The 15,734-nt window shown below is 42.6% G+C and overlaps 1 protein-coding gene across 1 annotated transcript in view; it reads right to left on the bottom strand.

The window, feature by feature from the left end:
* The window catches only part of cacna1fb (calcium channel, voltage-dependent, L type, alpha 1F subunit), a 36,699-nt gene extending 23,914 nt beyond the window's left edge, over positions 1-12,785 (bottom strand). The window contains exons 1-5 of the mRNA XM_041944968.1: positions 12,689-12,785; positions 9,440-9,696; positions 8,014-8,114; positions 7,084-7,189; positions 2,616-2,755 (exon numbers count right to left, since the gene is read on the bottom strand). Coding sequence (XP_041800902.1) covers positions 2,616-2,755; positions 7,084-7,189; positions 8,014-8,114; positions 9,440-9,696; positions 12,689-12,785 — 701 coding nt within the window. The remainder of the gene's footprint in view (positions 1-2,615; positions 2,756-7,083; positions 7,190-8,013; positions 8,115-9,439; positions 9,697-12,688) is intronic.
* Positions 12,786-15,734: the final 2,949 nt, after the last annotated feature.

The raw sequence follows: 15,734 nt of genomic DNA, 5'->3' as shown, positions 1-15,734 counted from the left end.
GTACAAAAGACGGTGACATTGGTGCAGGAAGCGTTCAAAGAGAGCAGAACCTGTAGGTCTGACTTCAGTCTTTGTCTTGTTTTTCACTGATATCAGGGATAAGAAAACCTGCTCACACAGATGTGATGTTGTGAATGCATCAATGATATCTACGTATGTCCTACAAGCAGCCGAAACCTGTATGTAAAGCTGTTCGAGTCTTAAGATGTATGTATGAGTTTTACTTTCATGACAAAGCTTTCTCTCTTGCTCTGATGGTCACTGTGACTGGACATCTCACCCCGAGGTATAGCACTGGACAACCACTGGACAAAATGACCAGAGTCCAATTGCCAATCCAACGTATTTACCAGCCAAAGAAAAAATCTATTGTGAACAACTGTATGGAAGGCCAAGCTCAAATCTGAGAGTATGAAGACGGCACAGTCACCAGAAGCAGCTGCGAGAAAATCAGCCGAGCTGCTTAAGTGCTGCAGTAAAAACAAATATCTCCAGAGTTTTAATAAATATTTTGAGCAGCCATGCTAGCAGCTATTAATGAGCCATGCTATTGGATGGACTGTTATGAAATTTAGCATTAGCATTAGCACAAGTATCATTTATCTCAAAGCACCATTTTGTCTACGTGCAGCCCTACAGAGCCTCTAGCATAGCTTTAAACGATTATTCTGGTTATTTAGAATAGAAATCAAGTGCGTGCGAGTATTTTTTTCAGCTGTGTCGAGTCAAAATACTAAACTCCTAAAAGAAAACCCTCAGTGTCCCACATATAGCAGCCTCTCTGTGCATCAACTGACTCTAAAATGGAAGTGTCCTCAGGCAGCGTCACCACGACAACAGGCTTCATCATCATCATCATCGCCCCAAGGTCGTCCCGAGTCACGTCAGCGTCCTGCAGCGAGGACATAAACCAACATGGAGGACAAAGCTCAGGACCTGCAGGACTCCGCGTGGCCTCAGCAGGTGACTCTGACCCCGCTGCTGTTGGCTTATTACAGGCTGAATTAAAAACTTCTGATGTTCCTGTTTTATATTTGAGGATATTTGAGTCAAACGTCTCACTTCCACTCATTCCTGCTGCTGCTTGTTTGCTTCTGTCAACACTTTCTGGAGATATTTGACTTTTTGAGGTACTTGTACTTAAATGAGCTCCACCTTCAACAGCTGCAACATCAAGTGATGAACATGTTAATGCATCAATAATGATAATCCAATAATATAATAAAATATTTTTATATATATATAAAACTTTCACTAAAGTCACATTTTGAATTCAGGACTTAGTGGTATTAGTACTTTTACTTTAAAGTAAAAGATCTAGTATTTCTTCCATACACTACATGCTGTGAAAAATAACAGCACAACATAACGTCTTCATAGCAAAATGCAGCAAATAATGACTCATTCACCAAAGACGTTTTCATTATTTATGGTGACGCTACCTGATTTTATTTACTTTGTTTCTTTTCTGAGGATGACATTTATGTTGGTGTCTAACATACTGCTAATACAAAAACGATTTGTAGTGTCAATATTTGATAAATAAAGAAGAAACTGTCTTATGTTCTGAACATCTGAAGCTAATTTCCAAACTAGTCCCTTCAATGGTTGTTGGCATTTCATTGACAGAACATAAGGACGTGTTTCTGGGTTTTTTCAGGAGTTCATCCACAGACTGCAACGTCCTGTTCTTCAGTCAGCTGAGGAGAAGCAACTCATCTCACCTCAGAACCGGAGCTGCAGCAGCCCTGCGGCAAGGCTTCGTCACACCAGAGTGGCAGGTTAAATTCCCCGTTTCACTGCGGTGACTCTGTTTATGTGGTGACAGCTGAGGTTTATTGTAGGAGGGTGGATGTGTATATTTAGTTACAGCGTACAGTGATCACAGTCAGCTGTCACATACACTCAACACAAAAACACTAAAATGAGATAAATTGTGGCGTCGCTGGAGGGTTTGTTCCTCCACTGACCACAAGACAGGAAGCTGCAGAGTTTACTGAAGTCAGATCCGATTTACTGCTACAACTCTTTAAATACCGCTTCAACTTCACAGAGAGACTCACACAGAGAGCAACAGAGGACAAGAACAGAGAACCCGAGTCCAGAATATAAAGAGAGGACCAGGAATTAAAGAAGGAACCACTGTCTAAAAGAGAACCAGAAGAGAGAACTTGAATCTAAAGAGAGAGCCAGAGTCTAAATAGAGAAACTGGATCTAAAGATGGAACCAGGAACTGAAGAGGCTTTACAGCATTTCAAACAACATAAATGCGAACAAAAAGAAAGGAGATCACGGGCTAAAGAAAGATCCAGGATATAACAAATCAACCGGGATCTAAAGAGGTAACTGGAATCAAAAGAGAGATCCAGGTTCTAAAGGGAGAATGGAGATGTAAAGAGGGATCAGGATCCAAAGAGAGAATCAGGATCTAAAGAAAGAACCATGATATAACAAAACAATCTGGGATTATCGAGATAACTATGATCTAAAGAGGGAACTGGGAACCAATTAGAGATCCAGAATCTAAAGAAAGAACCAATGTCTCAAAACAAAGCCAACATCTGGAAAGCTAAGCCGAGAACCGACACATCCATCAGATCTTGTGTTTTCTCACCCAACGATGACGATGACGAAGTCAAGCAGGTTCCAGCCATTGCGGATGTAGGAGCTGGGGTGCATCACCAGACCGTAGGCCAAGATTTTCAGGAAGGTCTCCACAGTGAAGATGATGAGGAAGACGTACTCCACTTGTTCCTGAAACACAGAGAGAACATGTTCCTGTATATCTACGTGTTTGTAAGGGTAAGAACAGACTACTGAAAAACAAGATGAGCAACATATCTCAACAACGACCGATCAGATTTAAATGAAAGTCTCTGTGTGTGTTCCTGCTCTCCAGGAGATGAATCCTTTAGAGTTTAATGATTCAATGAGCTTTCCTCTTGCTCTACCCTTAGGACAAACTTTCTATTTTTAGCTTTACCACTGGTAAAACTCTGAGCACTTGATGTACACAGGATCTGTCCTTTCTGTTGTTGTTAACAGAGCCCTGGATGAGGATGGAATTTGTTGGCGAATTAGACCAAACCAGAAAGTCTGGATGAATACAGAGGTGAGGGTCATATCTAGAGCCAATATAGCTGCTTTTCAGACAGGTGATAACGAAACATGCAACACCGCCAGACCGAGACTGAAAGCTGGCAGCCGGAGGCAAAGTGGAGACATCAGCAGAGACTGGAGAGAGACCTCAACACCAAAGACACGTCACAGGCAATCCAGACCACCACAGGCTACAGAGGCAGGAGCTCCCACCCTCTGTGAAAGGTCTACTCTGCCCAGCTCCAGAGGACCGACCACTGTCGGCATCCACAGAGAAGAATCCTGCTGAGAGTGAATGTGAGTTAAGCTGCTCTGATAACGTCCCTGATCATGTACTGAGAACATGTGTCAACCAGTAAGTTGATGTTATTACTGACATTTTAACATATCACTGTCACAGGTGAGTGTTCCCGCCTGCTTCAAGACAGCCTCCATCCAACAGCATCCTACATCTCCCACCCTGCGGCCCACGTCCCCATTCTGAAGTGCTTTGAGAACCTGGTTCTACATCAAACCTGCCAGCCTGGTTAACATTAATTTCATTCAGTTTACATTCAGAACCAACAGATCCACAGTCCTCCACTCAGTCTTAATAACAGTAAAATAACAGCAGCTACAGAATCAGAATGTTCTTTGACTTCATCTCAGCGTTCAACACGATCTCAACAGACATAGTGTGTTCACCTGCTGCCTCCTGACACAGAGACAAAAGAATCTGCTGCTGGACCACCAGACCAGAGAGCTGCTGGACCACCAGACCACAGAGCTGCTGGACCACCAGACCACGGAGCTGCTAGACCAGCAGACTACAGAGCTGCTGGACCAACAGACCAGAGTGCTGCTGGACCACCAGACCAGAGAGCTGCTAGACCAGCAGACTACAGAGCTGCTGGACCACCAGACCATGGAGCTGCTAGACCAGCAGACCACGAAGCTGCTAGACCAGCAGACTACAGAGCTGCTGGACTACCAGACTACAGAGCTGCTAGACCAGCAGACTACAGAGCTGCTGGACCACCAGACCAGAGAGCTGCTGGACCACCAGACCACAGAGCTGCTGGACCACCGGACCCCGGAGCTGCTAGACCAGCAGACTACAGAGCTGCTGGACCACCAGACCAGAGAGCTGCTGGACCACCAGACCAGAGAGCTGCTAGACCAGCAGACTACAGAGCTGCTGGACCACCAGACTACAGGGCTGCTGGACCACCAGACCAGAGAGCTGCTGGACCACCAGACCATGGAGGTGCTGGACAAGCAGACCACAGAGCTGCTAGACCAGCAGACTAGAGAGCTGCTGGACCACCAGACCACGAAGCTGCTAGACCAGCAGGCCACAGAGCTGCTGGACCACCAGACTACAGAGCTGCTGGACCAGCAGACTACAGAGCTGCTGGACTACCAGACTACAGGGCTGCTAGACCAGCAGATAACAGAGCAGCTTCTCTGTGGGGTATAAATAATGTTTTGATTGAACCTCGATACCTTGATACTGTGTTGACCAGCAGTCTTTACTGCGCTGCTGAGCTGCAGAAAAAATCTTTTTTCATCATTGTTCATGATGCATTTATGTAAAAATCAATCAGCTGATGAGATTTGGTCAAACATCTTAAAAAGACAGGCGGTGTCTCATATCTGTCCAGCCAGATAGTTCTCTGTGTCAGACTTCGTGCTGCTCTCAGATCTGAAACACATTCAGCAGAGACGTCTCTGTCAGACACAGAGTCCGCGTTCATCTGGATAATCCACACAGGAGACCGCTTCAGTCGGGACGAGGGACCGAACTGTCCCACAGTGTGGACAGAAGATGTGACCTGAACCCGTAAAGCTCTCTGCATGCTGGAGGACATTTACGAGGTTTCACACAGTAAAACAGAAAGCTAGTGTGTGTGTGTGTGTGTGTGTGTGTGTGTTGTGTGACCTCGTAGACGTGAATTTGAGCATTTCAGAGGATTACCAATCTCTCATCATCCCTGCTCCACAAACACACACCCAAACATGTTTGTCTTTCTGTACTTGGGAGGACTCTCATTGACTTAATACGTTTCTGAGCTGTTAACTCTCACCTTCACCATGACGACTGACAGCCGTCGAAGAAGACATAATGTCTCCACCTCTAATGAAGTTCAAACAGGTCCTCACAACTATGGCTGCTCAGCAGCAAACACACAGACACTCTGCCGTCTCTCATCTGGTCCTCCACACAGCTCTAAATCTCTGTTAGCTGCATGCAAACACTTGGAATCAAACCAGCAACCTTCACACTGAATATTCCACTATTATACTGAGTCTGACACCATTCTGAGTTTCATACGGGTCACGTACAGACCAGGTTCTGTTTGGATATTCTGAATCAGGCTTTATTCTCAGTCGGGGTTTTTACTGCATTATAGATGAATGCATAAAAAACAAAAGTCCACATTCTGGTCAATAAGAGAAACACACCTGCACATTATGACAGACTTGGACATCAAAAGGTTTTGGGCTAGCCTGAGGTCATCACATTAAACAGAGGCTGCATTTAAACAAGAATGTTAGCATGTAGCAATGTAGCATGTTAACATTGGCTAATTATCCATAGAGTGACAACACAAGCTTCACTAAAAGAATTAATCAAGAAAAGTATCAAAAATGTGGCTTTGATGTGATGAAAATCTGAAAAATGCATCTTTAAAAAGTTTAAGAGAAATAATTCTGGAGTGGTGCTGTTGTTCTTTTCTTCCACTCGTTGATCTGCAGTCGTTGTCTACTTTCATGTGATCATGTGACCGTGAAAAGTGAGAATGCAACAAAGAACAACACACACACACACACACACACCCGTCACTTCAATATAAAATGACTTCATGAACAGTGTGTACAGTCCAACTGTAACTGAAGGTAGAGAGACATCGACATAAAGAGGACATAGAGAGAGAGAGAGAGAGGGGGGAGAGCTGAACCATCAGAGCAGAAACTCAACAGAGTCTCAGCTGATCAGATCTGATCACAGACCTGTCAATCATTGACTGTATCTAGCTGTGACCTTTGACCTTTGCAGCAGGACAGGAGCAGCAGTGAGGAGTATTTCATTAGCTCCACATCAGCTGACCAAATATCCTGAAGGAATACGATAGAGCAACTTCCTGCTCACAGCGATGAATGGAACAAACAGACAAAAAAAGACCCGATTATAGCTATAAACACTTGATATCTGCTAAATAACTGTCTACGATGTACTTGTAGGAAGATCAAAGTGTTTCTAAATGGAACTGAATCGGACAAACAGAAGTAGAAGCTGCTGTATAAACAGATAATGAGTGACATGGTTAAGCATAGCTGTAATAATACAAAATATGTCTTCGTATAAGAGGTTATAATTGTTGACAAATACTGTATAAACATGTAAAAATATCTTATATCTGCCTAGATTAAAGTGTCTTATGAACCATTTATTTTAGATGAATGTAAATTATTAACTAGGAATAAGGTTTAAAGTAAATTTACCATTTAACATGAGAAGGTGGATATTTGTACCTTAAAATAAACTTGTTTGTACAAATTAATTGTGGTTTTGTTACTTCCTAAAAGTAGTTGTGCATTGTACAGTTGTCCTGTGTATTGTATAAATGTTTGTACCTTCTTTCATATCCTGATTTTGTACCTGTTTTTATATGTTGTTGCACCTTGTGTGGTTTTCCAGATGTTGCATTAAGGCTGGAAGCAGGGGGGGGAAACTGCTTGTCTAGCTCCATTAAAAGAAAAAAAAATCTGCTGGATGTGACATTTAAGGATATTACTGTGATGTGAGACCATGTGGTCTAACATTATAAACACACTAACCTGAGGCTGAAAGGATAACACCACCTGAGTCCGTTCACCTCAAACACACTCAAACCCAAACTTCTGTTCTCTGAGCTACTCTTTCCAACCATCTTTATTCATTCATTACAATTCTTCATTCAGTAACTTCCCTATCTGTGTAGTGGTGTAGTTGTTCTCACCAGGTCATGGTTCGTGGAGTTGGAGTCGTCCTCCGGAAACGGTTTAGAAACTCCCAGAGCGACACAGTTAGCAAAGATGGCTAACAGAATGAAGATATCAAACGGTCTGAGAGACACGTTAAGGAAGCTCAGGAGGGACAAAACTATAAAAACTATCAACTTTTTCACCACGGAAATCTGTTTAATCCAGATTATTAGAATCGTAACTACTGGTCTCAATTTACTGAAAGTCCAACTAAATTGACATTTAGTCATCTCATGCAGTCACAAAAAATGTCAGCACGTTTTCAAATGTATGTATAAGGTTTACTTTTAAAAGGGAAAAGCCATCGTAGGGGATGCTGGGGGACATCCTTTTGGTCTCAGCCGGCTACTTGTCTGGGTGTTGTTGGTGGTATTCAACACACACCAGCATCTGACCAGACCTGCAGATAAGTTTACATGCTGTTCAATATGTTTCACAAGAAAAGCCAAGAAATGAAGGGATTCTGTCCATGGAAATGCTAGAGTGCTTTTAATTTGAAATGGATACAGACTGTGTAGACTTGTGTTAACAGTGCAATCCAAACTTTAACAGGGCAAACAGGAGTCGTCCAAAAATATGACCAATTATGCTTCATTATACATCCATACAATTACACATTGAACATAGGGAATAAGAAATAAAGGTCTGCCTCTAATTTCAACCTGCTTTAGAAGCCTGATTCCGTCTGCAGGTGAGGTGAATACAGGCCCGGGTCACTGATACACAGTTATAGTTATCAACTTTGCAATATCTTTGATGTACATTTAAGAGTTTAAATGTCAACGACGCATTTTCTCATTTTTGTAAATAATTTATCTAATGAATCATTTAATTGCCCATTTAGCTAATAAAAGAGTAAATAAACTAGTATAAGCTGACAGCTGATTGGTTAGAATAAAGGATACTTCCACTCCACGATAGAGAGAGCAGCTCGTCTGATTGGATTGTTGAGTTTTAGACAGAATAACGCTCTGGGAGCTCGCTGGACCTGATTACTGCCCTGGACCTGAGGAATAAGAGACATCATCATCATCATCAACACTGACAACATCACCATCACAACTGTGATTATCACTGTTAATAATTATGATATTGGGCTATATAAATAAAATTAACTTCATCGTCATCACTATTCAGCACCATAACCTGCTAATGTTATGATGTTAACTAGCTTGCTACCAGAAGTAGCAACTGATCGTTAATTCCAAGGCCAAGAGTTAGCATATCATTTGCTAACTACACTATATTGTGGGGTTACATGTTACCTTCAGGACAACATCACCCTGTGAGGGAGTTTAAGCTAATGTTAGCATTCTGTACTGATGTCTGTTGGATTTATTGGAGTTCCTCATCCACAAAACATTTTCTCTGGTAAAAATAAAAACAGTAATGTGTTTTACCATTCGTTTCTCAGCAGGTCACATTTCTGTCTCACCTGTTTCTTAGTGTGTTGTCTCTCTGTCTCACCTGTTTCGTAGCATGTTGTCTCTCTGTTTCACCTGTTTCAGAGCATGTAGTCTGTCTCACCTGTTTCCTAGCGTGGTGTCTCACCTGTTTCATAGCATGTTGTCTCTCTGTCTCACCTGTTTCTTAGCATGTTGTCTGTCTCACCTGTTTCGTAGCGTGTTGTCTCTCTGTCTCACCTGTTTCTTAGCATGTTGTCTGTCTCACCTGTTTCGTAGCATGTTGTCTCTCTGTCTCACCTGTTTCTTAGTGTGTTGTCGCTCTGTCTCACCTGTTTCTTAGTGTGTTGTCTCACCTGTTTCATAGTATGTTGTCTGTCTCACCTGTTTCTTAGTGTGTTGTCTCTCTGTCTCACCTGTTTCGTAGCATGCTGTCTCTCTGTTTCACCTGTTTCAGAGCATGTAGTCTGTCTCACCTGTTTCTTAGTGTGTTGTCTCTCTGTCTCACCTGTTTCTTAGTGTGTTGTCTCTCTGTCTCACCTGTTTCTTAGTGTGTTGTCTCACCTGTTTCATAGCATGTTGTCTGTCTCACCTGTTTCTTAGTGTGTTGTCTCTCTGTCTCACCTGTTTCTTAGCATGTTGTCTCTCTGTCTCACCTGTTTCGTAGCATGTTGTCGCTCTGTCTCACCTGTTTCTTAGTGTGTTGTCGCTCTGTCTCACCTGTTTCATAGCATGTTGTCTCTCTGTCTCACCTGTTTCATAGCATGTTGTCTCTCTGTCTCACCTGTTTCGTAGCATGTTGTCTCTCTGTTTCACCTGTTTCAGAGCATGTAGTCTGTCTCACCTGTTTCCTAGCGTGGTGTCTCACCTGTTTCATAGCATGTTGTCTGTCTCACTTGTTTCGTAGCGTGTTGTCTCTCTGTCTCACCTGTTTCTTAGCATGTTGTCCTTTCTTCCTCTGTGTTCCCGTTGAACTTGTGGTCGAGTGAAGCGTGTCAGTTCTCGTCATCCTCACTCCTCCCTCACCCTCTCCGTCCAGCTCTTCATCCCACTCTGCGTCCCTCTCCTCTCCTCCTCCTCCTTCTCCTCCTCCGTCCCCCTCTCCTCCCTCCTCCTCCTCTTCCTCATCCTCACCTCCTCCCTCCTCCCCATCCACCGCTTTGGTGTAGCCATTACGACCAGAACCTGGAGACAGGCAGACAGAGAAGATGGAGTCACCTTCAATTAACAGCTTTTAAATCATATTTAATCTTTTCTGAAAACGTGGCATGTTTGCTGTAGCCGCCACTTCAAGTGTACAATATGTCCTCCTCCAAAGACTGGCGGGGTTTGGTTGCTAGAATGTTTCTGCTAAGTGGGTAATGGATGTTGATAGGGTGTATCGGGTATATTTACAGGGTGACTGCTGGATAGTCAGTGGTGGTTGCTATGATGACACATAAATAAGTTAATGACATTCATGACATTACTTGAGCATTGTGTTGAAATGGTGCTGTGTTGCTGCTAAGTAGTTCACCTGTGTTTGATTAATGATTCTTTTCTAACTTAATATGTGTAGTGTGACTCTCAAAGTTTGGGTGAGCATCATTAACGACACCAAGGCTTTCTTCCTGTTAATTGGTGCTAAGTGTAAATGACTTCAGGTGAGATGACAATTTGTCTCAGCTTTTGCTCCAATAACTAAAATTACTATCAGCTGTGAGAAATTCATAAATTCATCTCATAATTCCATGTTATCAAGTTGTCAATAGGATAATAGGCTTCCAAACATATGCAGATACACATCAGGGTATCATCTGCATAACTACTGAAATATATGTTATGTTTTCTAATAATGCTGAGTGGCAACATACAAACTAAAATGACTTGGGCCTTCAATAAAGCCTTGAATCTATCCTATGTGAGTGATGGTTGCACATGAAGCAGAGCTGCAAAGTGTCAGGAGTCATTTATGGCACTTCTGGTTCCGGACAGTGTTGGTGAATGACAGCTCTCTCTCTTCAAGTCTTGAAATGAGACTCTCCACTTCAATCATCCGTACCACAAATCAACAGCTGTGTTGGTAAATATCTGGTTCTTTGGGTCAAAGGTACAAGAAGTTTTGCAAGGTGCGTTTCACTAACAGACAGCCAATCACAGAGCTTCAACTTTTGTAACATGCTAATGGCAAATGGAAGCTAAAGTATCTTGAATCAGTTCACATTTAGATTGGATTGGATTGGTTTTGGATGAATTCAGTAACCATGACGACATTTTTGTTCTCAACTGCAACAGCAAAGCATTTTGAATTCATCATTGGTCTGATTTATGCCTCTGACTGGCTTCTTCTCCATGGCAATGGCCGCCAAGGCTCATGGGTATTAAAAGTATTTAAGGCTAATTTTTCAGAAATAACGTTGAAATAATTACATACATAAATCTATATGATTACATTATCCAGGAGAGTCCTGAGTTTCAGTAATGTTGAAGAGAGTGTTGGGACTGAGAATACACAGTAGAAAGAGGAAGAACACTTTCAGAACCAGCGACTCCTCACGACTCACAGCTCTATGAACTGTTGACCAGTTAAGTAAGACCTAATCTCCCCAAGAATTATGTCAGAGATGTCAACCCAGTTTGTCCAGCACTGCGGTGGCAATGTGGTTTCTAAGTAACTCATTGGGCCTACAATGGTTTTACTTGGTGTTTTCTGGGGTACCAGCTGATCTGCCATGTCACCGAAAGAAACATTGTTGCTGTATTGTTGTTATATTGAGTCATAATTGCTACAATGCTACACAGTGGTTGCTGTACTGTTAGGAAATCTTACTATGGTGTCAGGGTATCATTAAGTGGCTGCTATGTAGTTCGCAGACAATAGAAAATAAAACCTTTTAACAAAAAACAGAAGTCTGTTTCATGAGACATAAAATGAATTAAGGCAATCAAAAAAAATATAGGATTTTAAAAGAATAAATAAAATGAGAGTTTAAAATAAAATGAACAAAACAAAACAAAAACAGACATAGAAATAGAAAAAACAGTAATTAAAGCAAATTGCAACATCGTTACTAGGTGGTTGCTAGGGAGTTAACATATGATTGATAGGTGCTAAATAGTGTTTTTGTTACTAGGTGGTCAACAGCCATTATGGGTGGATTCAGTTTCTTAACAGTTCAATAATTATGACAGACTGTAGGACAGTGAAAAACGTAACGATTCAATAAGACGAACAGTCAACAACTTAATTTAACATTGGCTTATTAGCAGATTTTATTGCCTCAAAACCATGAAGAAGGTTGCTCTCGTGTCTTCTGGACCCACAGACAGACAAATACAGAACAGCAGACACACAGCTGATCAACAGCACAATGAGTGGAGGACAGTGGTGGAATAAATGTACATTTACTCAAGGACTGTGCTTCACTACAAATTCAAGGTTTTTGTATTTTACTTGCTTTAAGTAGCACGAGACAATGCAAATATGCTAATAGACTTCGATACTAGGCAATGTGCTCCTTCCACAACCGACCACATGTTTTCCATCAAGGTCAAAGAGGAGGATGATTGAGAGAAAAGAGGTTAAAATTAATTGAGAGAGAAAGAGGAGGAGAGAGGAGGAGAGAGGTGACAGTTTCCAGAGGAAGTGAAAACAGGAATATTGTAGTGAACAGCTGTGACCTAGATCTGTGTGTGTGTGTGTGTGTGTGTGTGTGTGTGTGTGTGTGTGATCTGGGCCGTGATTTATGTGTTAGTACCTGAGGACCCTGAACACACACACACACACACACACACACACACACAGACACACACACACACACACACACACAGACACACACACAGATAAACCCAGTGATGACAGCACAGTGAGATTACATGATGATCTCTCTCTCTCTCTCTCTCTCTCTCTCTCTCTCTCTCTCTCTCTCTCTCTCTCTCTCTCTCCCTCTCTCGTTAGTGGTTTCCTAGATATCCTGTTTCCCACAATGACTTGCTGTTGTGTCCAGCTGTATGTATGTATGTATGTATGTATATACACACACACACACACACAAGCTCGGCTCCTCTACCTGAGGCCTGGCAGTTTGAGGGTTCAGTATCGTAGCTGTTCCTGGGACAGACCTTGGTATTTTTCAAGCTTCTCGTGTTCCTTCTTCTTGATGTTGCTGTCGCTCTGGATCCCTCCGTCTATCACTACTGGCTTCTTTTGCTGTTTTTCTGTCAACACTGTCTGACTGTCTGTCTGGTTGGTTGGTCACCACCATCTTGTCTGTCTGGATCTGGTAGTCGGTCATTCTCCACCAGCTTAAGAGGTGCCTTCTATTCCGACCTTGGGGCTTCCAGCCCATACTCAGTACAGATGTTCCTGTACACTATGCCGGCCACTTGGTTGTGGCGTTCCGTGTACGCTTGTCCTGCCAGCATCTTACACCCTGATACAATGTGCTGAACTGTTTCTAGAGCACCTTTGCACAGCTTGTACCTGGGGTCCTGTTTAGTGTGGTAGACCCCTGTGACTATTTATCTGGTACTGAGGGACTGTTCTTGTGCATCCATGATTAGTGCTTCTGTGCTGTCAGTAGGAAATAAGGCCTTTAAACAACAGTCAGGCAGCCACCTCATGAAGTAGTGACAGACTGACATCATTTCATCACAAGTAACTACAGGCCAATATCAAATCTTCCATTTCTAGGAAAAATTATTGAAAGAGTTGTTTTTCAACAAACGCATGTTTCATGATGGAGAACAATCTTTTTAATGCATTTCAGTCTGGATTTCGTCCACACCACAGCACAGAGACTGTACTTATCAAAGTTTTAAATGACATACATCTGAATAATGATGCCTCTAAAACAGGCATGTCCAAACTATTCCATAAAGGGCCGTGTGGCTGCAGGTTTTCGTTCCAACCAAGGAGGAGCACACCAGCTTAATTAGCTGAGCTCAGTCTTCAGCTGATAACTCAGTGATCCCTTGATGTTGATTGGCTGGCCTGGTGTGCTCCTCCTTGGTTGGAACGAAAACCTGCAGCCACACGGCCCTTTATGGAATAGTTTGGACATGCCTGCTCTAAAACTTTAGTGTTAGTATTATTAGATCTCAGAGCTGCTTTTGATACAGTTGACCATGACATACTTCTTGACAGACTGGAAAAGTGGGTGGGACTTACTGGCACTGTACTACACTGGTTCAAATCTTATTTACAAGATAGAGACTACTTTGTGTCAATTGGTGAGCATGTGTCTGAACGAAAAAAGATTATGTGTGGGGTGCCACAAGGGTCCATTCTCGGACCACTTCTTTTCAATATCTATATGTTGCCCCTAGCTCAGATTATGCAGCATCATAGTATTTCTTATCATACTTACGCAGATGATACACAACTTTATATTTCCGTGTCACCACATGACTACAGTCCCTTACTTTCACTGAGTGAGTGTATTCATCAAATCAATGAGTGGATGTGCCAGAGTTTTCTTCTGCTTAATGCAGATAAGACAGAAGTGAATGTATTTGGCCCTAAAAATGAAAGGTTAAAGACCAGCGCTCACCTTAACGCCATGTCACTGACAACAACAGATAAAGCCAGAAATCTTGGTTTGATTATTGATTCTGATCTGAATTTTAACAACCATTTAAAGCTCATTACCAAATCAGCCTACTACCACCTGAAAAATATAACCAGAATTAAGGGATGTCTGTCCAAAGAAGACATGGAAAAACCTGTTCATGCATTCATTTTCAGTTGGCTGGATTATTGTAATGGAATCTTTACTGGCCTAAACAAAAAGTCAATTCGACAACTACAGCTGATCAAAAATGCTGCTGCAAGACGCCTTACAAACACCAGAAAAATGGACCATATCACACCAGTCCTCAGATCACTACACTGGCTTCCTGTGAGCCAAAGGATAGACTATAAAATTGCATTGTTGGTCTACAAAGCTTTAAACGGTCTAGGACCAAAATATATTCTAGATTTAGCAGAGACTGATTCCAAAAGCGAGTCAATCCCCATAGACCCAAATATTAAAATGGCCATCTGAAATAAACATGTTTACAGGCTGATACAAAAAACAGCTTCAGTCTCTAAGGTTTATTTCCATGTTCATGAAAACTGTGGTGAATTTTCAGATGGTCATTTAAAGCCTTTCCTTTCACTGAACTCAGAGTTGGCAGCATCCCAGCAGGTTTGTCATCCATCCAATGAGCAGCTGAGGTTTGGACAGTGCAGGTCACATGACTGTGGGTCACGTTGTTTCTTCCTGTGGAGGAGCTGCTTCACCCGCAGGACGACAAGAACCGACTAATTATCCCTGAATTACCCCGAGTCAACTCACATCATCATGACAACAGAGTGTGTGTGTGTGTGTGTGTGTGTGTGGGGGGGGGCATCCCATTGCTCACACACAACCCTGCAGCCGCCTTGTTAACTTTCTGCTTTTCACTGCCCTGTGTGTGTGTGTTTCTGACTTAGGCTGTTTTCAGGGACACGTTTTGGACTACAGACCAGTTACTTGGGAAAGACTAGGGACAAAAGTGGTGTCCTCAACTGGAAAACAACAGATTTTTGGGTCAGTGAATAAAGTTAAAGTAAGTCTACAAGAAATGAATGGAAGTCTATGCAATGTCCCCGAAAGCAAGCAAAGTATGAGTCTGTGTGTGTGATGATGGTGGTGTGTGTGTGTGTGTGTGGGTTGATGTGTGTGTGTTTGTTTGGTGGTGTGTAAGTGCGTGTGTTTGGTGGTGTGTAAGCGCGTGTGTTTGGTGGTGTGTGTGTGTGTGTGTGTGTGTGTGTGTGTGTGATGATGTGTGTGTCACGCTGCCCTCCAGCCTGGTCCAGCTGGAAGGTCATCAGTTCATTTAGTGAATGTTGGGGCAGTTTTTCTTCTTCTTCACTGCTCAGATCACAGATTCACAGCAGCAGCAGCAGCAGCGGCGGCGCATCTTTTAACAATGAAGCCTGATCACCAGGCGTCACGTCCAGTGTCATCACCTGATGTTAGCTGACACACGTCCAGAAGTATGTTAAAGCTGCAGTGTGAAGAATTAAGACGGATCTATTAGCAGAAGTTGAATCCTATTCACAAGTGTAGAATCACCTGAAAATAAGAAGTGCTGTGCTATCATTACCTTACAGTGAGTCTTTATATCTACTAAGGGAGCAGCTCCTCTTCACAGAGTCCATCATGCTACACCACGTTTCGCCAGTAGCCCAGAATGGACAGACCAAACATTGACTC

The sequence above is a fragment of the Chelmon rostratus genome, chromosome 10 (assembly GCF_017976325.1).
Source record: "Chelmon rostratus isolate fCheRos1 chromosome 10, fCheRos1.pri, whole genome shotgun sequence".
NCBI classification, from domain to species: Eukaryota; Metazoa; Chordata; class Actinopteri; order Chaetodontiformes; family Chaetodontidae; genus Chelmon; species Chelmon rostratus.
This window is presented reverse-complemented; position numbering and strand designations above follow the sequence as displayed.